The sequence below is a fragment of the Ischnura elegans genome, chromosome 1 (genome assembly GCF_921293095.1).
Source record: "Ischnura elegans chromosome 1, ioIscEleg1.1, whole genome shotgun sequence".
Lineage (NCBI taxonomy): Eukaryota > Metazoa > Arthropoda > Insecta > Odonata > Coenagrionidae > Ischnura > Ischnura elegans.
The window spans coordinates 162248199-162272765 of NC_060246.1; the positions used below are offsets into that span (position 1 = coordinate 162248199).

At 39.4% G+C, this 24567-nt stretch overlaps 1 protein-coding gene across 1 annotated transcript in view; it reads left to right on the plus strand.

The window, feature by feature from the left end:
* Positions 1-17720, plus strand: part of LOC124172779 (acetylcholine receptor subunit alpha-like) — a 463254-nt gene extending 445534 nt beyond the window's left edge. The window contains exons 5-11 of the mRNA XM_046552276.1: positions 796-911; positions 1625-1793; positions 5798-5934; positions 8853-8999; positions 10754-11128; positions 11671-12097; positions 15989-17720. Coding sequence (XP_046408232.1) covers positions 796-911; positions 1625-1793; positions 5798-5934; positions 8853-8999; positions 10754-11128; positions 11671-12097; positions 15989-16177 — 1560 coding nt within the window. The 3' untranslated portion in view covers positions 16178-17720. The remainder of the gene's footprint in view (positions 1-795; positions 912-1624; positions 1794-5797; positions 5935-8852; positions 9000-10753; positions 11129-11670; positions 12098-15988) is intronic.
* Positions 17721-24567: the final 6847 nt, after the last annotated feature.

The following is a 24567-nucleotide window of genomic DNA, read 5'->3' on the forward strand; positions in this document are numbered from 1 at the left end:
TAACTCATGTGCGTAGGCGTCCCATCCAATGTTTACAGTTTCGATATATTCAACACTTCAACTCTCTTATTTGTATGCCAACCTAGCATAAAGCAATTTGGAGAATGCTACCGATATCATCTTCTCGATTACCTTATTTCCCGATAAGACAGTATACTTTGTTTACACAGGATTCGAAATACTCGCATTCGGATGATGCAAGTGGCAACCAATGCATTAGAGTGGGAGCACGTGAAAAATACTTCGGTTCCATTGGAAATTTTTTCGTACCAGCCTCGGCATTTCCTATACACACCAATAAATACATGTTTTCACTAATAAGTTTCACTGTACTGCAGATCAACACTCTGTTGCATTGACACGTAGTCGGCAAAGTAGTTGGTTCACTGCCTGGCAATGGAAGTAAGTGTAATCTGTAAGTTTAAGTAGAAGAAAGTGTTGATTTTTTTTATTTTGAATGCTAACAGAAACTAAGTGTCATTTGAAAAAAAAGAAAGGAAAAATAAATCTAAACGTGTGTTGTATGTGGGATCACACGATGCATTGCTGTGTAATCCGTGTTTTGCACATTCCTCGTGAGTGTTCTGTGTCTGTAATTTGTGCCTGGATGTGGTTGGAGAGCGGGGGAGGGGGGGAGGTAGGGGGATGACCCCATCCCCCCTCCTCCCCCCCGACCGCCCCCACCCACCGCGAGTAGTTCCTCCTCATCCCGAACGCGCATTCGCGCCACACACCCCACCCTGTCTGCTCCTTTCAAACAATCGCGCAATCGGACGACGCCCCGCGACAACGCAGGTCGACCTCCGGCACATGGACGAGAAGACGGGCTCGAACGTGGTCGAGGTGGGCGTGGACCTCTCCGAATTCTACATGTCCGTCGAGTGGGACATCTTGGAGGTTCCCGCCGTCAGGTGAGCCACACCTATCCCACACTGTGGAGACGAGGAGGCTGCTTTTGGTCCACCAAAAGGCCTACCAAGACCATTTTGAGTACTATTTTTATTCACACCTCTCGTGATCATCTTTCCTTACCACTGATCGCAAGGGCTATATTTTATTTCGCGACATGATCATTGTAACATTGTCACTAAAACCATTTTTGATCTTAATCATGGAAAAAGACCTCTCGGTGTGAATAATTTTTATCAAAAAATAGTGAAATAATAATTTGGGGTACATGCGATTCTAAGGGATAAATTCCGTATGCCGCTGGAAAATGTATGTAATATTGCTTAAGGGTAAAATGAGGTAAGAACAATAATGTATCATTGAATAGCAACTACAAATTATTTTGTTGCGGAACACTTAATCAGAAAAATTATAAGCGTTGACAGAGGTTTTTCAGGACTTTATTCATTTCGGGATTTTTCTAATTTTCACTGTCACTATCATACGATGGTGAATTTTGAATTGTCTGGCCTCATCGTAAGGTTCCCAAACTATACATCGAACCGAAGGTCTTTTTTATTTCGTTCGATCCTACCTCATTCGCTAACTCTTTCTGGAAAAATCAAATTCAAATTCAAAAAACTTTAGATGAAAGAAAATAACCGTGATTTTCTGTTTATCGTTATCCTTGCTTCCTCTGATCGCCCTCCTTTCCTTTTTTTTCTCCTTCACGCAGAAACGAGAAATTCTACACGTGCTGCGATGAGCCCTACCTTGACATCACGTTCAACATCACGATGCGAAGAAAGACTCTGTTCTACACCGTGAACATCATCATCCCGTGCATGGGCATCTCATTTCTCACCGTCCTCACGTTCTACCTCCCCTCGGACAGCGGCGAGAAGGCAAGTTCCCGCCATCCATGCGCATGAGAAAAGGGAAAAGGTGTGAGAATTCTGGATTAGAGAATCCCTTATCCCAATCCATGCTCTATTGCAATGCTGAAGAGTTTTGAATTCCGTCGTAGGTCTAGCGAATAGAGATCATATTCGTAAAGCACGCACTTTTGTTAGCGGAATAAAGAAAATTAGACGTGCTCGCTGTGCACGTAATAATTAGAACTAGATTACATGGCACAAATATTTTTTTATAATCAAGGGTAGTGATTTATAGTATAGAGTTTGTCTCAGTAGAGAGTTAACGAGAAGTTTGGGAAAATTGTTTTTAAGGAAACCCCCGTCGTATTATATTGACTATTTGCAAAATTTACCTATTTTAACGACATCTAGAAATCACTACCTGGACCCATATCTTGTATAATAATTAAAACGAAAATGTATCTATGCATATTGAAGTGAAAATTTGCCATTTTCCCAGCAATTATGGTCATTAAGGACGAAAAGGCTCATTTTTACGGTTCACTGCCCTAAGTTTTGTCGATTTTGGTGGGGTACATGTTACAGCAAGTAATTTAAAATTGGACCTTTGATTACATATGGATCTTTCATTACCGTCATGTAAAATAACTTTTATGACATATTTCTACCATCAGTGTCCCCTGAATTCTTAGAAAGTAATTTTTTATACATTAGGGAAATATTTTATATCATAAATTTGTAATGTACCATCGGGTTTAATATAAATATGGGTGAACCGGAGTTTAAGCCCCTTGTCGCATTGGCGGCGGTTTCTAGAACTATTTAGGAAAAATAAAATATATAAATATAATAATATATATATTTTATATAAAATATCTATCCACGTAAGATCGCCCGGGCGGGTTGGGTAGGACGGGTTGCACTAAAAGGAACGGGAAATCGTTTTATCAATGGTTTCGATAATGTTTTTTCGCAATAAATAGTTCCAGAAACCGCCGCCAATGCGACAAGGGGCTTAAACTCCGGTCGCGCCATAAATATTTGCGATAATATTATTATAAACGAAATACATGGTACACAATATAAACCATATTGTGCCTCAAATCACTCCCTATTATTTCATATATAAGTTAGTTTACAGATTTTTTAGCCGTGATACTTCTGAACTGCGAGGAAATATATATTTCAGGAAACTTCAGAGAAATGGGCAACACCAACCTAGCATGAATAAGTTATCCACTGGAATGAACTCTTTCAACTTAGACGGCGCGGCAGGCAAACATGAAAGGATTATCAAGTGCATTCGGTTCACTTACCAGAGAGTTAGTTATTCTTGGTGATAATGTTTTTCCTTCTGTGGATCGTAGAATGGCATCTCTTCTGTAAGGATATCCTCACCGGAAGAAGTGATTGGAAGAAATTAATTTGAGACTGACCTTGCAATAGCCTGGACGAAAAGGAAGAGCACTTCACTTTCCACAGCACTTTCACATTATCCATTTGTTTCATCACACTAGTGGAACTATTGGCTTTTAAAATTAAAGATGTCGGGCGAAACATGTAAATGAATCAGGAAATTAAATTGAATTAGATATCATTTAAATGTTTTGGCGACTCCGTGCTGCGACGCTGAGGCCGTTGTGACGGCCTCAGCGTCGCAGCACGGAGTCGAAGTGCAGCAAGGGAACTTACGAATCCTTCAGAGTACGCATCCCGCTCTTTACTTATGTGTTGTTGTTGCATAACTATTAGGATTTAAATATTCATGGCGGGCTTAAGTTTGTTTACGCGCCTGGGCAAATAGTCTATTACACTGCTCGCAGAGTTTCTGTGCACTAAAGAGTTTCCTCGAGTCCAATAGCCCAAGGCCCAAAGCACTCCGATTGGTTAACTGCGACCAATCCCGTTTACCCGTCCATGACCCAGTGCGCGCCAGGGACGAACCTTCGGAAGTGGCGATGCGAAAGAATGGCCAAAAGCGAACGCAATACCTCACCGACTCGCCGGCCTTTAACACAGAAATTCTGTAAATAAGTAACTAAAATATATATCGAATATGAATTCGCAGTGATTTCTGTATTCATCGTTGGGCTTTGGGAAGGTTATCTCCATCGGTGGGCCTACCTGATTACGTTAACAAACGAAAAGAAAACTCAAAAACCTCTTCATACGAAAAATTCGAGAAACCCAACAGAATTTAGGCACCAGAAAATGAATTAGAATAAACCGCACAAGATTAAATTTTAGCGAAACGTCTTGCTCAAAGTAACGTGCAGAAATATTATATCGAAGCGTAATTTTTATCGCCTACATCCCACTACTTACCTCTCCGGTTTTGGTGGTTCAGATCTTGATGCAGGCAGCATTATTGTTCGTGGAAGGCAGGTTCTCGCAGATAATTTTTGATGCTCGTTGCACTAGTTGAACTAGGGACACTGTTTGGCCTATTTAATCTTTAATTTATTGTTATTTAATTTATAATAGAAATATGAGACGTAAAATACAATTTATGTGAATGAGTATACACACGGTAAGTACCATAACAGAGGTATTACTTAGGGACTAAAATAGCTTTTAAATGTAACCAAATGCTTTGATATTGGTTTATAATTTTCCCACCAACAAAATTGGAAAATGGCTTTTTTATTCAAAGGGCAATTCACATAAGAAAAAATAGCTGCATATACATATAAACAAGGCTATAGATAAGCTATGTATAAAAAATCATGTATCGGATCAATTAATCGTGTAAAAAATTATGTATTATCTCCAAAGCTATTTAAATATTAAGAGTTATAAACACTGTTGTATATTATTCTTAAACGTTTTTAACCTAAAAAAATATAATAGTTTAAATTCATGGTATCTTTTCGTTAAAACCTTTCGTCAGTAATAAAGCTTCACAGGAGCTTTTCGCAAAAATGTATGCGTCGAATATTTTATTTATAGTAATTACTTGAACTCCTGGCATACGCTTCTCAGAGCAAATATTCCACAGAGGGAAATATGTCTGCTTCAACTTGAATCAAACTTGAAATAGTAATAGAGGATGGCGTATTAGTGCCGCGTCGTAACTTACCAACTCAAATTCGCGCCGAATCTTCAATTGTATCAGAATTTAGGCATTGTACAAGGTATTAGCTGACGTAAATTTTTACCGGTGAATTATTTCCTCAAGTCTCCTCGGGTAATTCAACGATTTAAACCATTTGATATCACCAGAGTTTCAGGGGATGGCTCATCCATCGTCATCAGGTTGAATGAATAAGTTTGAGCGAGTAAAAAACCGTTGAGATGTAATTATAAACAGTGAGGTTACTCCCAATCGGACGTATATATCTTGTGAAATCGGATGAAGAGGAGGATTTCTATCATACCTACACCCTTTTAAAGGGATTCCATGCATTGCAATGCATTCGTTTTTCTGACTGTCCAAATCTAAAATTCCTCCGATCCTCCTACAGCCTGGTTTCTATCATTCTATCAGTCTCCCCCACGTGGATTTTGCCGCATTCGCGGGAAATCTGGTGTACGCCAGGAGTCATTAGGCCCACGAGGTCTTTCGCCTTCTCCAGCTGGTCTCTCAGTTTACTGCCTGGTCTATGCAATTCTCATCACATGTTTTATTCACTCAAGCCTATTCGCTCTCATAACGATGAACGATTCATCAGTCAGAACATTTGGTGATATACAACGATCTGAACCGGTAGACTTCACACAAAGGTGTTAGCAATTAAGCTTTCTTAAGGCGCTTTCTTCCCCGGTGAATTTTTCGTGGCTTAAAGGATATATTTTCGTTATGCGGGTCCTGTGACAACGAACTGTGATATCGAAAGTGATGCGAAAAGCGACGGCGGGAGGGACCGTGTGATTCAGAAAAATTATCACTAGAGCGATCGCTATTCCCGTCGCGAAAAGCGATCGCTCTATTGATCACTGTTCGCGACGAAAGAAAATGATCGTGTGATTCAGGCTTTAAGGTCTCTGCAATGTCGTATTTGCTTGCCAAGTGCCTTTTCTTTCGTCGCCAGGTGACGCTCTCCATCTCCATCCTCATTAGCCTCCATGTGTTCTTCCTGCTGGTTGTCGAGATCATCCCGCCCACGTCCCTCGTCGTCCCGCTCCTCGGCAAGTACCTCATCTTCGCCATGATCCTCGTCTCCATCAGGTGAGTCTCATCCCTCCAACCCCATACGGACACTTAACTTCGCTTTCCAGACAGCTTTAAATTAAACATATTATGTGCTAGCGCTTATTTTTCAACCCTTCGATTGCTCTACAAAACCGCAATGTGAGCAACAGGCGGGCGCTGCGCTCAGAGGGAAACTGCGCGTCCTCCGTACACCACACGCTCTGCCATTCGTGAGCATAAGTTGTCAGTTTAAGGTGCTTTAAAGTCTCATTAAAAACGTTATCTCAATCAATTCTCCCGCTGATTGTGAACTGCGGAAGGAAAGTCACACAACTCTTCGAATAGCTTCAGCATCGACATGTCTTGGCTTTTATGCCGATAAAAGAAAAAATAATTAAATCAAATGCAGTTAGATATGAGACGGATTCAATATGACACAATTGAAGTAAAGCAGCAATCTTACAAATGAATGCACCCAAAATTGGTAGCCACAGAGTGTTTTTTTTACTTTCAAAAGGAAAAATAGCGTTTATTTGTATCTATTTCCCTCAGGTTAATCTACTTATCTAGTAATAATTGGACTGATGAATAAGTTTAAGCCATTCAGAACTAACGGTGAAAGCGACTTTTAATGCAACCGTGGATTTTTCTCTTGATGTATAGTGGTTTTGCCTATCTTGAGAAAACTCACTGGGCTATCACTACCATATGTCGGTCTTTCCTTTCTCCAGAGGGATCATATCTGGTTTCACTAGTTGTGGCTCGCGTCACCTCAAATAACGGCGCGAGATTCTTCCACTGCTTTTCCTGCCTCTTATCTTGCAAAAAATATCCTCTTTCCTTAGCACTTCAATCCATCACTCTAATCTCCATTTCTTCTCTCCAATTGGTCTATCTATTAGTGGTAGATATGGTACTTGACAAATCAATGAGAAAAGTGTTTGGACCTTAGGGTTGGGGTTAGGGAGGTTGAGATGATGGATGTTTGGGTGGGGGGCCTGGGGTGGGGGCCTTCGATGGGGCCTTTGGGGAGGCCCTGGGTGAGTAGACATGGTGCGAGGTCCGCACGCTCATAGACAGAGACAGGGGAGGCAATGTTTGGCGTGGCATCAGCCGAGAAATATCTATCCTGTGATTTGAACCTTTCTTTAGATAATACAGTCCACTATCTTTACGCGTTCTCATTTTATTTACGTAAATATTTTGACTCTGAGATGGTACTTAAGACATTGTATTACTCTTATGTAAGAAGTAAGTTGGAATATGGGTCAGTTATTTGGAATCCCTATTTAAAGAAACATATTGTAATGCTAGACCAGGTTCAAAAGAGATTTTTAAGCTTTCTATATTTTGTATTATATCATGTGTATCCGCTTTTCGAAAATTATGTTTGTTATAGTGATATGTTAAGAGTGTTTGGTCTACATTCCCTGCAAAATAGAAGAATCATAAACGATCTGCTTTTTCTACATGATATCATCAATAAGGGCCTATGTTATGAGTTACTGAAGGAAATAAAAATAATAGTTCCAAATGTTAATAGCCGGTTTAAAAGAGCATTTTACATATCAAAGGTTAAAACAAATTATTGTTCCAATACGAAGGATTTGTGTACTATATAACAAAAATTTCAACGATCTAGACTTGTATCAAAAGAAATACTGCTTTGTAAAAGATGTTAAGAATATGTTTCGCGACTGTGATAGTATTTAGTTAATATTTTTCAGCATTTGTTATCATGATTGTTACTATTTTGTGACTTTGACCAATTTATTTTCAATTTTTTTGTAATCATATTCTTGTATTGTTCGCCCTATAACTATGTATATGTTGGGCGCACATTAAACATAATAAATAAATAAATAACCACCCTTGGACAAATCGGTTTGAAGACGCGTACATAGTATCGAACAAAAGGCACTAGGCCTTCGCTAATACTTGGGGATTTCAATGCTTGGCAGAGACGGGTGAATCCGTCCTCCGAGATCTAGGGACAGTTTAACGTGGAAGCACCCACGCCTGGCTCAGGGATGTGGCGTGGGTGAGGACGGGCGGTTGAGATGATGATTTGTTGACACTTCGAAGATAACTGGAGAAACATCACGACCACCAACACCAAATAATGGATAAGGATTGCATTGAACGTGGAAGATTGCGCTTGCGATGCAGCGACGGAGAGAAGAGACGAAAGAAAAGGAACAAATGCATGAATATTGGAGATGAGGACCATTAACATCTTAAATCGCAGGCTCTGACAGATCAAATAACATGCATCTTACGAGCACGGCCACCTCCTATTGGAAAAGTATTTTTACTGAGGATTACTACCTAAAAACTTAAGAGTATTGTCCTGAAATTTTCAAGGTACATGAAGCATATCCTAGTCAACATTTACCTGCTTCTCAAATTTGAAAATTTAACCTCAGTAACTTCTCGGATGTAAATATTTTAGATACAAGTATATGTTAACTACTCCACCTACCCTGAAAATTTCAGCATGACATCTATAGAATGATAGGTTTTAAATGAAAAATTCGTCACCAGAAAAGACCTAATGCAGCCAGCCTACTGCAAAGTATGCATCATCTTGATGGTGGAGTTCCTAAAAGTGCATTCATAATTTCTTGACATCTGATTTTTTTATAATAATTTCTTGAATTAAGGATTATCTATTGGGTCAGCAATTTCGTTTCTGCCAGAGGTTTGACACTCATAGCATTGATAATGGAGTCAGTCGGTGAGTGATTGGTATAAATGAAGCCACCAACCTGGAAGGCAATTCATCATCTTTTCGTTGTTATGCCTCTTCATGAATTTGCTCATGTCTTCGATCATTCATCGCCTATCCCTAGATTTCCTTCTTTTCAATTTTATAGTCAGGATTTCAATTTATTGAATCATTTGTGATTTGACTTCTCTTTCTGATTCCAAAATGTCTTTCCTTACTGGTGCAGTATATGCGTGACGGTGGTGGTGCTCAATGTCCACTTCCGGTCTCCGCAGACGCACAAAATGGCGCCTTGGGTGAAGCGGGTCTTCATCCACATACTGCCCAGACTGCTTGTCATGCGGAGACCACAATACCAATTCGAAACCTCAAGGTATGGGTGAGAACTTGCAAAGGCTTTCCAGCTGAATCAAGTGACTTAGCAACTGAATTTTTCCCGTTCGGTATCTGCTTCATTTATTGTGATCAATTTTGAATTTTTGTGATGAACATAATGTGTCAAAACCAAATTATGCTCCCCTGATGTTTTATTATTTTATATGTTTTTTCTTTTGGGTAAACACATTATATCACAGAATATCTACACTAATAAAACATTTACCGTTCAGGATCAGTTGAATTGCATATTTTTCTATATGACTAAAAAATTCTCATCTTTACAACTGGGCCTTATTTGGAGAACTTACTGCAAATGATGCCCGCTCCGCGTAACAAATAGTTCGCGTCTGTTTTCCATCATTTTAGACACTTAATAGATAAAATGAATTTCACTCCTTCAAAGTGATTAAAAATGAAACTTATGCTCTGTTCCGAGATTCCGAAATTACCTGAAAAAATTGACAAAAATGGCAGAAAAAAATCTGTGAACTAATTGTTGAATGAAGCACATTGAAATATGGAATTTGAGTAACGCAAATTTTTTCTAGAAAATACATTTTAGAAGCACCGAGAAGTGAAGTAATGAATTCACCTCGATGGGAGCAATAATAACTTCTTTATATTTCACACCAATGTTTATTAACCCGATCGGTTTTGCTTACTTACTGCGATATTATCAAGGTTAATTCCATGGATTCAGGTTGATTTAAAATATTGCAAAGGTTACTCTCATCATGGCGGAATTTCACTAAATAGCACCAGAAACTGTTGAAATTTACCACAACAAAAAATTACTCAAACACAATAATGGAAAATTTGAAGTTTTGTTGAACTTTCTGTCATTTTACACTCTTACTAAGTAAAATTGCATTTCACTCCTTCAAAGTGATTAAAAAGTAAACTCACTAAACAGTGCCGAAATAATTACCGAAAAAAATGAAAGAAAAACAAAAAAATCTGTTCACTGATAGATGAACGGAAGGCATTGTTGAAGTTTCTCGGGCTTAACGGTGTGTCTAATGTAGTGAAGATGGTGATGCGACATGGGTGAGACAAGCAGTGCGTGACTTCAGAATCTTTCCCCGCAACCCTTCATCTACATCTACATAACATCCCGCAAGCCGCCTAAAAGGCGTGTGGCAGGGGATGTTAGGACACCAGCCGTTTACAGCTAAAAAAATGAAGTGCTCTAACGAAGTTGGGACTATCGTTTATTAAAGTCCTTTATGGTTCGGGGGAAAAACGAATTCCCATATCTATCCGTTCGGCAAAACGTCTCCCTTAATTCATTGCCTCTATCGGACCTGGAAATATAGTGTGCCTCTAATATTATGTTTTCTGTGTCGCTCTTAAAGATATCCATTCTCAATTGTTCAAGCAATCTAAGCCTAGTGCGCAGCCTCCGAGTCTCCAGCGGGTCCCAGCCTAATTCGCTTAACATCTGGGTAACACTGTCTGTACGCCCGTAGCAGCTTTTGACGAAACGCGCAGCTTTCCTTTGTATTTTATTCAGTTCGCGGATTAAGTCTTTCTGCACCGGATCCCATATGCTCGCTGCATATTCAAGGTGCGGTCGGATGATAGCGAAATAGCACCTTTTTTTTACTTTCTCATCCGAAAATCTTCCCACGATACGATTGACGAATCCTAATTTCTTCAGGGCTATGCCGCAAATATTCTTTATATGTGTTCCCCACGTGAGGATCGAGGTTATCGTAACTCCCAGGTACTTCATTTTACACTCTCCAGCACCATGTTCGCTTGCTGCACGTCGTCGGCGGATGCGGCGGCGGCCCGGTACGGGTCCGGGCGCGTCGTTCTGCGGACGGTGCGCGGCGGGACGGAGGTGCGGCCTTGTTACTACCCCTACCAGGCGACGGCGCCTGTGGAGGCGTCGGAGGAGGCGGCGCCCAAGGGCTACCTGGACTGGCCGGGGGCATGGGGGCAGAGGGCCTCGCCCCCGCTCCTCGTGCACCACTCGAGCATACCGCAGGCGCTGGGCCCCGCCGCCCTGCACCACCACACGCCGCACCACCACCTGGCACACATCGCCACGCCCAGGGGCACTCCACGGCTGCGGACGGCGCGCGACCACCGGCCCACCCTCCCGCCCCTCGCCGCCGGGTGAGTCACCCCCTCGGGGACGGTAAAGCAAAGAATGTTCGCAATCACCTGGATTAGAGTCATGAACAACATTGGTAATCGGGAGGCTTCAAATAGCCCATAATTCAAATTGCTTTTCCTCATATTTATTATACATAGGTCACCAGCAATTTTTCACAAATTGTTTTAATCTCACCACCGGTTTCAATATATTTCGAATTGACTTCACCTTAAAGCATTTGTCACCCTATAGGGGAAGTAACCCTTCAGCCTCTTCCCCTAATTGCTTAACCTTTAGAGTATTTAAACGGAATGTTTGAGATGAAGTCACCTGATTATAACACAAAATGTATCGAGGCCGGTCGTAAGATAGAATTATTTTTAGAAAATTGCCAGTGACTTCATTAATATGTGATAATTCCACGATATTAAGCCTAAAAAGGCTCTCTGATTTTTTCACGGTGATTTTAATCCTAGAGACCAATGTATCTGTGGATCTGAAGGGAGAGACGATGGATGAAAAGACGTGATTGGCTCTCTCTCTCTCATTCTATGTGGATCAGGTTGCCCGAGGGCGCGGGCAGCGGTCCCTTCTCGGGCAGTTGCCAGATCCACGGCCCCCTCGGCTCAATCTCGCATCTCGCCTCCCCGCTGCCGCCGGACGAGGAGGAGGACGGGGAGGAGGACGGCGGAGGGGCGGCGGGGGGCGGCGTGCTGCTGCTGGGGGCGGAGGAGGACGAGGAGGACCGGGACGCGGCGGCGGCGGCCAAGCGTGTGACGGCCTCGGCGACGGCGGCGGCCCGCGCCGCGACGCCCTGCCCCCGCGCCGGAGGCGGCGGCGACGCCGAGGACGACGGCGACGAGGACAAGAGCCCCATCCTGCGCAACCCCGCCTTCCCGCACACGCACTGCCCGCCCGAGGTGCACAAGTCGTGCTTCTGCGTGCGATTCATCGCCGAGCACACCAAGATGCTCGAGGAGTCGACCAAGGTGCGTAGCAGCTACGACACCGTGCTACCATGGGAGAACGAGGGCGGAGTGGACGGGAAAGCCAGCGAGAGTCAGAGAAAAGGAATGGGAATTTCTCATTCTCAATGCATCAAAATTGTAACACAGTGGCACCGACTCCATGAGGCCTGAGGGGGCCCGAGCCCCCCCGAAAATTCGTTACAGATGTGAGGAAAAAATGTGTCAGGCTTGTCTATTTTCCCTGGAGTGTCCAGATATCGAGATTGGAGTGATCAGGGTTTTAATGGTGATCATATGATTCTTCTAAAATGCTTAAAAAAACTTAAAATTCTCTACTTATAAAATTTACCTGGGCAAGGTCCCCGGTTTGGGCCCCCCAATATTTTTTGTAAGTCGGCACCCCTGTTCTAGCACTGCACTTCGAAAGGGCATAGCTTCATCTGCTGTATACCCAAAGCACGACTAAGTAACTCCTTAAGAAGTGCTACATTACCACCTCCAAATACGAGAGATAAAATTTCAGTCATTGCATGGCAAGTTTTGCATTGCCAATTTCCTCGCGAAGGTGACAAGCGTTTTCCCCCTTCCATACTATACTGGCATAATTTTCGTTTTATTGTCTTATATTTTAAAAAAACCGACGTCATCATTGCCTTTTTAACAGCGCCCTATTAAAAAGTATCACGAGAATCGGTTACGTGCAAACAAAATCTAAAGAGGCGAACTTCAACCTTAAAAAAGCTCAGCTACCACCCATCACCTGCCACCTAGCACGCCGCAGAGCACTCGCAAAAATTCGGCTCAAGACGTTGCGAGTGCACTTGGGCAATCAACCGATTGAAGACGGAAGCGCGGCAGTCATAGCCATGTGATAGCGGCAAGGATAGGTGTGTTTTGCAGTTGTCATTTTGAGTACCTACCTATTGTGAATAGGAGAGGTAGTTTCATAGATTAGCTATCTTTGATTGGAGGGCTAATTTCTAAGTCATATGCATCCCAGGAGTTCATTGAAATTTGTCACGTCAAAAACTCGTTTCGTTCGCCACTGATCTATTTTGAGGTAATAATTGATTTCAGTAACCCTTAAACATGTTTACGAACGATATGAGCACCTTATGATAAATTTTTCATGGTTATGAGTCAAAATTATCGAAAAACTTACGCGATTGGTGCGATAGTAAGCCGTAATCGCATTCAGCGGGTATCAAAATCCCCGGAAAAGCGAAATTTTTGCACAAAAAATACAAAAAAATTGCGTCCTCAAGAGCTAGAGACGCAACAGATACACCTGAGACATGAAAGCGGTCGGGAGGAAGAACTCTCTATGGTGCTACGGTCAGGGGCGCAGCTAGGAATCATGGCTGGGGGGGGTTTAGGTGCAATTAATACCGGGGTGTGTGGGGATATAGTACACCCACCAGGATAAGGGGTAGGTGCGAGATTAGTAAATTGCGGAATTTGAAGGTAAATGGTTCAAAATGGTGAGTTCTACGGCTTTCTGAAATATATTTTATTAATCCTTACACTATTCTATTAGTGATATCAATCCAATTAAGTAAAATGGGTTAAACTTAAAAATTTCTCTTAGCTCTGGGGGTGTTTTAACCCCCCAAAACCCCCCTCGCTGCGCCACTGGCTACGGTCGCCTCTTTGAGAGTGTGCGAGAGATATAGAGGGCATATCCCGAATGTATTTCACGAATATTTCCGGACGTGTCCGACTGCCTAAGAGACCTTTTGTTTTTCCCTATCCCGTTCCTTCCGCACCTTTCCTCTCCCAAAGGCGTCGTCGGGCTCCGATCGCGGCGGCGCCTCTTTCCTTTTCCCTTCCTCTCCTCCCCCTCCCCGGGTGATCGGGCGTATGAGCCACTGGCTTGGTTCCCGGCCCCGGTGCGTTGTATCCTCGAAGGGCTCCCCTTAGCCCTCACACGTTGCCTAAGAGACCGAATTCCGGCAAATAGAGTCGGCCAGCCGCGTGACCCGCCAATCAGTCCATAGGCAGAACAGCATTCTACCGAGGGAAGACCCCTTCGCTGGCTATTACATCCGCTCCCACCCCTACGCTTCATTCCGAAGGGGTTGTTTGAGGCAGAGAGGCGAGTGGCCACCTTGATCCGTTTCCCTCCGAACACGAACTGAGACGGCGGCCACAATTTACTTTTCTGTTGGTTTTCAAACAATGCCTTACAGAATTTAATGGGTACATATTATGCAATAAACGGATGACTCACGTTTTCTTCAGTATTCTCATCAAAAAGTAGACAAACTTCACAACTAAACAAATCTGATTGTGAGAAGAAAGTTCATGTGTTTTTCTTCGCAATTTATAAGACATGGGTCTCACCTTGGATTTTTGTAAAATCTTTCACATTAATCATCATTTTACCAGGATCAAAAATGGCCAAGTAAAAGAAAAAATCATGTACACAGAAGCAGTTTTTTCCGTAGTGATACAATCTAGTCTCACAAATAACCCACCAAAACCTTTGGCCTCCAGGGTGAGTGGGGGGAAACCCCCTCCCCCTAAAAGTCACTATCTTTAAGTTTTTCTCGAATAACTAGGACACCGTAGTGAAAAAATCATCATCATCATCATTAGTCAACAATCCTAAGATTGGTTTGACGTAGCTCTTCATTTCTCTCTCCTATCCGCTAATCTCTTCATAGCTACATATTTATTCTCTTTTACATCCTTTATAACCTGTCCGATATAACTCATTCGGGGCCGTCCCTTGCCCTTTAAGTGAAATAATACTAGTTGAAATTTAACTGGATGATATTTTATTTAAAATAATCATCATCATTTTTTCTGTAGGAGTTGTAGATTATGAGTCATGGAAGATATTAAAGTATGGATTTTTTTTGTAAATTGTATTTCCATGGTATTTCATCAACACTAAAAGTTAAATTGACTTAGAACACACATAAGTATACATAAATTAACCATTTGGCCACAAAAGCATCTTCTGTCTCCATGGATTCATGATGAAATATTAGAGCTCATGGTGGCATATGGAACCACAGGCGGATCCAGGGGGGGGGCACGGGGGCACGTGCCCCCCCCAGACCCTCAAAAATATGCAAGATTTTTAATACGGTCCCATTATCATTGCGTTCGTTTTGTATTACGAGGTATCCTTGTGCCCCACCCAGAACAAAATCCTGGATACGGCCTTGCTTGTGCCCCTCCCAGAAAAAAATCCTGGATCCGCCCCTGTATGGAACGCAATATACAATGTTGCTATGCTACATTTATGCACCATAGTTCCAAGGCTCGAGTCAAACTTTGAATACTATAATGTTTGATGAAGTCTAACTGTAGGGAAAAAAAGGTTTGACTAACAAGCGGTAAACCTCTACTGAGTCACCTATGAGTGCACACAACGTGGGAAATTTTCACAGTCGAAAAATCATTTGCGTTTACATGGATTCAAAACTGGGATCTCCCAACTTTGCAGATAGTACTCTAACCATCTATGGCAGATGTTTCCTTTCAATAAATAATTTATTTCTAACCCATCTATTTAACACCAAGCATTGACTTTATATTCTTGATATGCATTTTTTTTATTTTAAGATTTATATGCACTAAAACTTGTAGAATACAACTCCTACAGAAAAAATAAGGGGTAGATTTTACCATCACATTTTATCTAGTTTAATTCCATACTCTTTTATTGTTTCACTAGAGGTCAGGGTAGCTCATGAAGCTCGATTCTTCCACAATGGAAAATTTCATTCCTAACCCTTCGAACCCCTGGTTTGTTAAATCTTCCAAGTTACCTCCCCAACTCACAAAGTTTCATTAATCTGTTCAGGTATGGCTATGTCAGAATAAGAGATCAAAGTATTGTTAGATATTCTGCATACATATTTTCTTTCGCTTAATGTAACTGTGATGTTATTTTGACAGGTAAAAGAGGACTGGAAGTACGTGGCAATGGTTTTGGATCGCCTTTTCCTGTGGATCTTCACGCTAGCTGTCCTTGTGGGGACGGCTGGAATCATTCTTCAAGCACCTACTCTCTATGACGACAGAATTCCTATAGATAAGAAATTCTCAGAAATTGCAACAACAACAGTCGTGAGATGTCCACAATGAAACATCGTGAGACAAATATGGAACTTGTGGCTCAACATGAAGATTCTCAAAGGCTGATGTATTGAAGCTCAGTTCACGTCCCTTACTCTAAAACAGGATATGTTTTACGAAGACCAAAGTGATCTGGGAAATCAAATCATTAAGTTTATAACCATCATGGTTTGAAGTTGTTGAAACTAAAAAGTAGGTAAGACCCAAAAATTGCCAGCACATAACTAGTGAGTGATCATTCTGTCTCATTGGATAAAGTTCATCTTTTATTAATCTTATAATTATAAAGTAAACAGTGCCATCGATAACTAACATGTCTGCCCTTATATGATGAAGAATATGGCTCCTGATCCAGCACACAAACTGTAAATTAAGAATTGTGATATTGATGGATACACAATCCAGTTCCAATCATCGGGGTCGGTAGTATTTTTATGAATATGAAAGAAGTAGCATTTCTACATATTTTGTTGCCATGTTATCTTCAGAATTATTAGCTGCTTATGTTTCATTTCTCAAACAAAAAGCATTTATATCTGCCAGGAAAAATGCTGGAAATCAAGGCAAATGTAGCTAACCTAATTACAGATTTTTTATGGAATTTGACAAATTACTAACATTTTGCTTGATGTAATGAGTTATGATGAGAAAAATCTTATGGGTAACAAGCGAATTATTTATTGTAAATCTGCCCAACATCCATTGACCAAAATCTTTTCTCAGCAGATGCCTTATTTAAAGCTCAGAGCATTTAGACTTTTTCTCCTGAGAAGAGAGGGTGCGTAACAGGGGTATCCAAGCCACGTGAATGGACTCTTTGTGATTTAACACTAATCAATAACAGAAATGAAACTATTTACTAGATATGTTAGCCATTCCCTCCTAAACTTTTATGTTTTAAAAATCAAAGTCAGTGAAAAATGAGACAATATTGCCATGGTTACCTATTCAGAGATAGTTCCAAAAGAAATATTAATATAGTAAAGCTAATTTGCGATTTTTTCATTAAACTGGCACCAATATATTAACATTCTTAGGGATATAATCGTTATTTTCCCCAGAAATTATTGAATCATTTAATCTCTTTTTTATACAGTAGATTTTTTCAGCAAAATATATTCATGAATCCTTCAAAAAGCCTTGAGTGAATTTCGAAATAAATTAAAAATGTTCATTCATGAATTCATATAATATTCATTAGAAGCTTCTTCCAACTCAGAAACTATACCTACATACATCCTGGTACTACACTTCTTATAATCAAAATTCATGGTCTGTTTTTGTTCACTGTCATATCAACCAATTACTCAATTCATTTTGATTCAGGAAAAGACATATAACCTTACTTTGTCTCTTTCACCAATTACTCATATGATTAGATTGTTTAAAGTACCTACGATACAGTTGACCTTTTTACTGATTTTTTGGCTGAAAAGAATAGTATTTTGGTATCCAAAAGTAACCACTTCTTATAAAATCAATTTTCACATGTGCTATATGAGAATTGAAATATAGTTATTGAAATAAATTATTAAAATAATGAAATCTCTTATATGAATCCTATTTTTCTTTCATGTAGCAAGAAATTTACCTTGTTATTTGTTACTTGCAACCATGGAAATAATTAATTGGCAAGGAATCAAGTTTCATCTCATAAATCAACGCAGAATTTTGGAGCCCCGTGCTTTTGACACCTACGCATGCTAACTGGGATCATCCGTAAAGCTAACATGCACAAAGTTGTGAGAGAATTGACAAGCTCCTCTCACCCCTTCATCTTCGAATAAGAGTTATACTAATGTAAAACTACTGTTTGGATAATTTCCTTGAGAAGGGTTGAAATTATAGATGAGCTTTCCAAAAGTCAAAGATTCATTAGGGACTATCAGCAGAGGCCATTTGTTAGAATGTTAACAGGGAACCAATATCGGTCAAAGCATATTTTGTACAGCAGACGTCCTCCAAAAGCACTCAAGAACATGACGGAGAGATTTGGGTTGCGTAAATAGCTTGGTGACAAACTTGAAGTTTCAGTTATTATCCTTTTGACTCTTGCTTCTCCCTCTGTTGGTTAACCCCTATCGGCGCTGTAATGACGAGTCTAGCACATCATGAACTTGCGATGCCAAACCGCGCAATGACGAGTGTATCTCGTCGTCGGATTTTCATTAGTTTAGCACTATTTTGAAGAACAATATAATTACTTTTAATGCTGAACAATGTTAAAACATTCATAGCATACATATATAATTCATGTTTCATATAACATGATGCATTGGAAGTATTAAAATGATTTCATTCGAGTAGCGATATCAGTGTTCTCCATGTTTAATAATTACATTTTATTTCACCGTTCTATGCTGATTACAGATTACAAAATATCATTTCATTACCTGCCATTTAAAAGAGAACCACAAAAAAATAAATAGAGTATAAGAGCATGATATTCAGAAAATTAATTGAAGTGACAGGGGTTAACACTGAGAGAAAGGCCAAGATTGTCTGGTAGATAGATTTATCTAATTCTTTGACTCATTAATGAGCATTTGTTTTTCAAAATTGAGTTCAGTGACCTCTTTTTATCCTGCAGTTGTAGCTCCAACAATAGGTCTGGAGGGTTAATGCCACTTACACTTTCTAAATCAAGAAGTGAAAGCACTCCATGTATGTTGACAAGGCAAAGATGTGCAAGTGCTTGTTATTTTGTTATTTAGCAAAGTAAGCATTGAAAATGCTTCAGATGTGTTTGAAATAAATATAGATTTATATTTTCTCACAGCTCCAAGCATTTAAAATTTTCTTATACATAATGGGAGTTTTAGTTTTTATTTAACAATTACCGAAGAATAAGCAGCTGCTGCTTCCTTATGGAGGCTCCCCCATGACTGAAACAGGCTCTGTTGATTCAAGAAATTGTTTTATATTAATATGTTTTCGGGCATATTTTTTGGCATTACAAAAATCTCATTCTAATCCCGATATCTGATTTTTTGCATAGAAACCATTTCAATAATTATTATTTAAGGTGATGATCACTTTTGAAAGTACGTAGGTGAAAATGCTCATTTGCAAAAATGCACTAATTAACAGACTTCAGAAATGATCTTGATATCATCTAGGCAGCTACTGATGACTCCTTCAAAAGATAATTATCAATCCTATTTCTTAAGATGAAGATTCATAAGTTAAATGCTTAAAGAATTGCAAAGTCAGTTCCCAGTGTTCCTATTCTTTGCATTGGGATTCTATGGGCACTTTATTTTCAAAAAATGGAGAATGATTTTCACAGTAAATAAACATTTTCCGTTGGCAATGCTATGCGAAATAAGAATTGAAATACCCTCTGTCTGTTCACATTGACTGTATTTTTCTAGAATACAGGAAATTGGTCATGCATCAATAGGTATTGTGGGGAATGTGGGTCATAGCCAATTTCATAAGAGATGAATTCCTACTAAATCAATATGTAATTTGCTCATCCAAGGTCTCAAGCATCAACTCCTTTTTTCTCTAGGGGAAGCACTATTATTTGAAAGCTTTTAAGATAGAAACCTGTGTGTGTATGATAAGGCAGGGACAGGAAGCAGTAAACCCTGAATGCTCTCATGAACCTCCAAAATGAGATTTTAGCATCTTCCTCTTCACGGGGAAATGAGGTGATTGTTTGGAGCAGTGATGCATTGAAAATTAGAGTAACCATAATTATTATCCATATCTATGACACACCTACGCAAGTTCCTCGCTTGGGCTTTCAATAACTCATAAGAGTAATTTCTGCCATTACAGATACATATTTGGTTATTTTTTTGAGGTAGTTTACCATGCCCAGATTCTTTGTACACTCATTTCCTCTCCTATTATTCCTGCAGATTTTCTTGTCGATGTGAGCACAATAGAGTGCACTGCATCATGGGAAGATAATTATTAATTCTGAGACAAGGTTTTTATCATACACAGCCAGCATAACACAGGTGATCATTATGACAAATACTTCCCCCTTAGTTTGATTGAAAGCACCTCTGTAGCTGTTCAGCAAATTTTGAATTATTAATGACCTTACTTGAAATATCTCTAATTTTAAGGCATTATGAGAACTTGAATGCCTAACAATATTTCCAAATTTAAACCTACAAACTACAGCTCCAATGATGGAATTGATAGACTTTTTTATAAAAAGAAATATTAAAATTTGAGTGAATTTAAATGATGATGAAGGATTTGGCACAACACAAAAGCAATGCTCAGAAGTGAAATTGATTGAGATGATAACTGATGATGGCTTTTGATGTTGATGTTATTGTATATTTAAATAGTTTCATAAAAGATGATAACTTAAAAAACTGAAGGTACCCCTACTCCACTAAACAGCTGCAAAAATGTCCAAAAGGTGCACAAAATATGATTTTATTGAAATATTTTTAACAGATGAGAATAACTTTGATAATGCAAAAAAATGGTTGAATGCCTTCGGCCACAAAAACTACAGAGATTTTGCCATAACCTTAGAATTGAGAGACCAAAAACTTTCCATAACATTAACATGAATAGATAGATTTTTAAAATTTTAAAAGTGAATTACTAGAAGGTACTTGTCACTCTCATAGAAATCAGGAATGTACAAAGCAGTTTTTGATGAGAAGCAAGTAATATGATCTAGAGATTCATCGACTACAGTTGCAGAAAAGTAATATACAACATTCGAAATAAGACTTTTGAGAAAGAATAAAATGCTGCTAGCGGAACATACACCTTACAGCAGCAATCAAATGTTTTCGAATATAAAAATTGTCATCATAAATATGTTGTAAAAATGCAGCCATTTAGCCTAATATTGCATACTGCAGATAAATTGTAATGAGCTTCTAAATAATAAATGCTTTAATTTATTTTACCTTATGCCAAAAAAGCTGTATTCAATAATTGTTGTAGTACAAATAATTGTTCAATAACAAAATTAAATTGGCAAATGATAAACAAAATTACTGTTCAAATTTGATTTCATTCAGAAATTGAATAAGTCATTTAAATTAACTTTGTAAAATATTTTTAATAAACTGAAATAGAAGATATTAACATAAATAATGATTCACAAGTGGAAAAATGGTAATAAAATAAATAATATGAGTGTTTAAATAAACTGACTATGGGCAACAAATGCTAGCGGAGCATAAATGTTCTAATATTTTTTTTACTTTAGTGTAACCAACTTCAGCATAGTAGCTTGTTTGTTTTCTCAGCTGAGATAAATAAATCCATGTGTAATGTAAAATTTATAACAAAATTGCAATGAAAATAATGTTAGCAAAAATAAAAAAATAAACAATGTCAAAAACGATGTGAAATTTAAAATTGTTTGAATCTAAAATAAAGGATGGTGGTGGCTCATTGCACATGCTACACCATACTGTGTAGTCATAAAAGGTCTAAAGTCATGGATTTAAGGGTGAACTTATACATCCGCAAATAATTCTGAGTTGCCTTACGTTAAATTCCTGTTCAAGACCTAACTAAGACAGTAAACAGTTGTTATGTCACTGCTATTGTTATTAAGTGATTGATTTTTTTTAATATTTCAATAAAAAATAAATGCAACTGGTCTGTATGTCTTATTCAAGAACATCTATTAATGACCCAAAAATTATCCCACATATAACTTTAAAAGGGCATAATGAACAGTCATTAAATTCATCCGTCAATTGGTTTTAACTTTCATGATGTCTATTGATATGATCTATTGTGTCAATATCGTGGCCTCGGGGCATGGTCCTCAACACTGACTTCTCTCATTGTGTCCCACTTAGATGGTAACCGCATTCTCCCATACTTTGGTCTAAAATTTTCAGCCAGTTTCTTCTACAAGCACCCAGTGGCGGATACAGATGGGGGGCGCAGGGGGCACGCGCCCCCCTCCCCCTTGCGGGTCCGCTTGTATTGCCGAACATTGCAAAGCCACAATTGTAATTTTTTATATCATAAGATGGCATTGTCTTTTACATGTTTATAATCACTTTAAATAAAATTTTCATATACTTTGCCTGTGACTTGATCATCTTTTATTACGATAAAAGTAAAGACAACTCAAGATATGTTGCGCCCCCCCTTGAGTTTTTTCTGTATCCGCCACTGCAAGCACCTTGTCACATGTGATGCCTTAATTAATATACATCCCTCAATCTAAATAGAGCTAGTTTTTCTTCTTCTTTCACACAGCGGACGATTTCCATGATATGAATCAATGGTTTAAATATTGTTCTTACATCAGGTCTCCGTTAAATTCTGGTCCCTTAATTAATGTATGGTGGGTAGGATCTCCTTCTTACCTCTTTCTCTTCCTCCAGTTCCCAATGTGAAGATTTCAGCGTTCAAGAAAACGTTTTCCGTGTGTCTATTCCACTGCATTTGTTATTCATAAATATTGCAGTTAGTTAATTTTATTCTTCATACCTATGGTCTTCATCAGATAAATTTATGGAGACATGGTTAACAGATGCTGAAAGAATTTAAAAAATATAAAAACAACTATATCAGAGACCAAGGACATGTGATGAGTTCATCCTGGCTTTCAGCCATTTCAAGAAGAAAAAGAAACTTCGAAAAAGCCCCACAACTACCCTCAACCCCTCTCACACCTCCACTTCCATAAAGATATGAACATTGATGAGAAATAAAAATATCTTTACCCTGAGAAAGTCAACCAGGAGTGGAGATTTAATATTTTTGTACATATATTTTTAAAATGGAACGTTGGTTTACCCAAAAAAAAACATTGGCATCATCCATATTCAAAATACAACAAGTGATATAAATTGATGCATAAAATGTCTAAAATTATATTTTAAAACTGTGTTATGTTGAATAAACTAACATTAAAGCATCACAAACTTTATCACTGTCACAGCTAAAAAAAATCAGGGGGCCTCACATGAAGAGGGGTACATTCTTGGTGCTGTTCAGTTGAAGGAGGTTCACAAAATTCCCTCTCTCCCACACATTTCAGGGGGGGTTTGAACCCATAATCCTTTGCTACGGATTGTGCGAAAAATCCACAGGAAAAATCATTTGCCTTGACCAGGATTCGAACCCGAGTCCCTCGATTTCCGGGCGAGTGCTTTAGCCAGTTAAGCTACTGAGGCATCATTCTCCCCAGTGGAAATTAGTGGGCTGTATCGGACAAGGAGCCCATTTATGACGCCAAGCCAGCCTGTTGAAAACCAGGAATGTCTGGAGAAAATTTACTGAAGTACATATTCTTTAATATTTTACCAGTGTTTAGCATCTTGGAAAGCTAATTGGGTATTCCACCAGGTCAATGACATTGTTGCCTATGTGTCGGAAACCAAGTCAAGTCTTCAACCTCACGGCTGATGAAAGAAACCAACTCGGTTTCCAAAATTTCAGAGACCATATTTCACCATTGACTGGGTCATGGAAAGCTGGAATAGTCTTTCATCAAAAAAATTACTAGCAACACAAGAGAACTGACAAAGTATGATGAGAGAGAAGCAAAAAGAAAGTTAATCCCATCCATATGCTAATTACAATATACATACATTGAAATGGCTTTTGATAGTCCTGGAGTCTCAGCCAGCACTTAGATGTCTAAGGGGTGATAAACACAGAGCAGCCCTCTCTACCATTGCATGGTTTCCAAGAACTGTACATGTGCAAAGGCATCACTATGTGATGGCTGCCTTAACAGTAGCACCATGCTACAGTTTTGCAAGCATTGCTGATAGTGACAGGGCAGGATCTCACTGGATGACCACGAAAACAACTCCCACAGCAGCTCCCTCTCTTGCAACTTGTGCATGACACAACTGCATGGGATGTAGTATGTACATATATCATTTGAGTTTATGATGTCGCACAGTGGTGTGACGCATTCCAGCAAATCACTTTCCAAGAGCCATGATCACAATGCCACACATAGCATAGTTCTTGGAAGCAAGGCTTTATCTTTCCTCAAAGTAAGCAAGTTTCAGTATTGGTATACTGCAGCCCTCCATTTATCTCTTTCCCAAGTTAATTCCTTCCCTTCTCCTAAGTTCATCTTACTTGTATCCTTTGATACAAGTAAGACAAACTTAGTACTTAGTACCCCGATATCCCGAGTACATACTTACCTCTTGGCCTCCTCCAGCGGATTTTTCCATCAATTTTGTTCCCCATCAAACTCTTCATGTAATTATTATGCCTCACAACAACTCCTATGGACCAGGTCCTTCTCTAGCATATCATGCTCTGCAGTTCCCCTTCTTCTCCTCCTCTTCTTAGGTACACCTCATTTCTCACCCTATCCATCCATTTGATCAATTCTGCCTTCAGCTCCAGATGTCAAGAGTCCTATCGTGCATTCAGGAGGCACTCAGACAAAGCTATCGCTCAGCAAAGGAACAGAC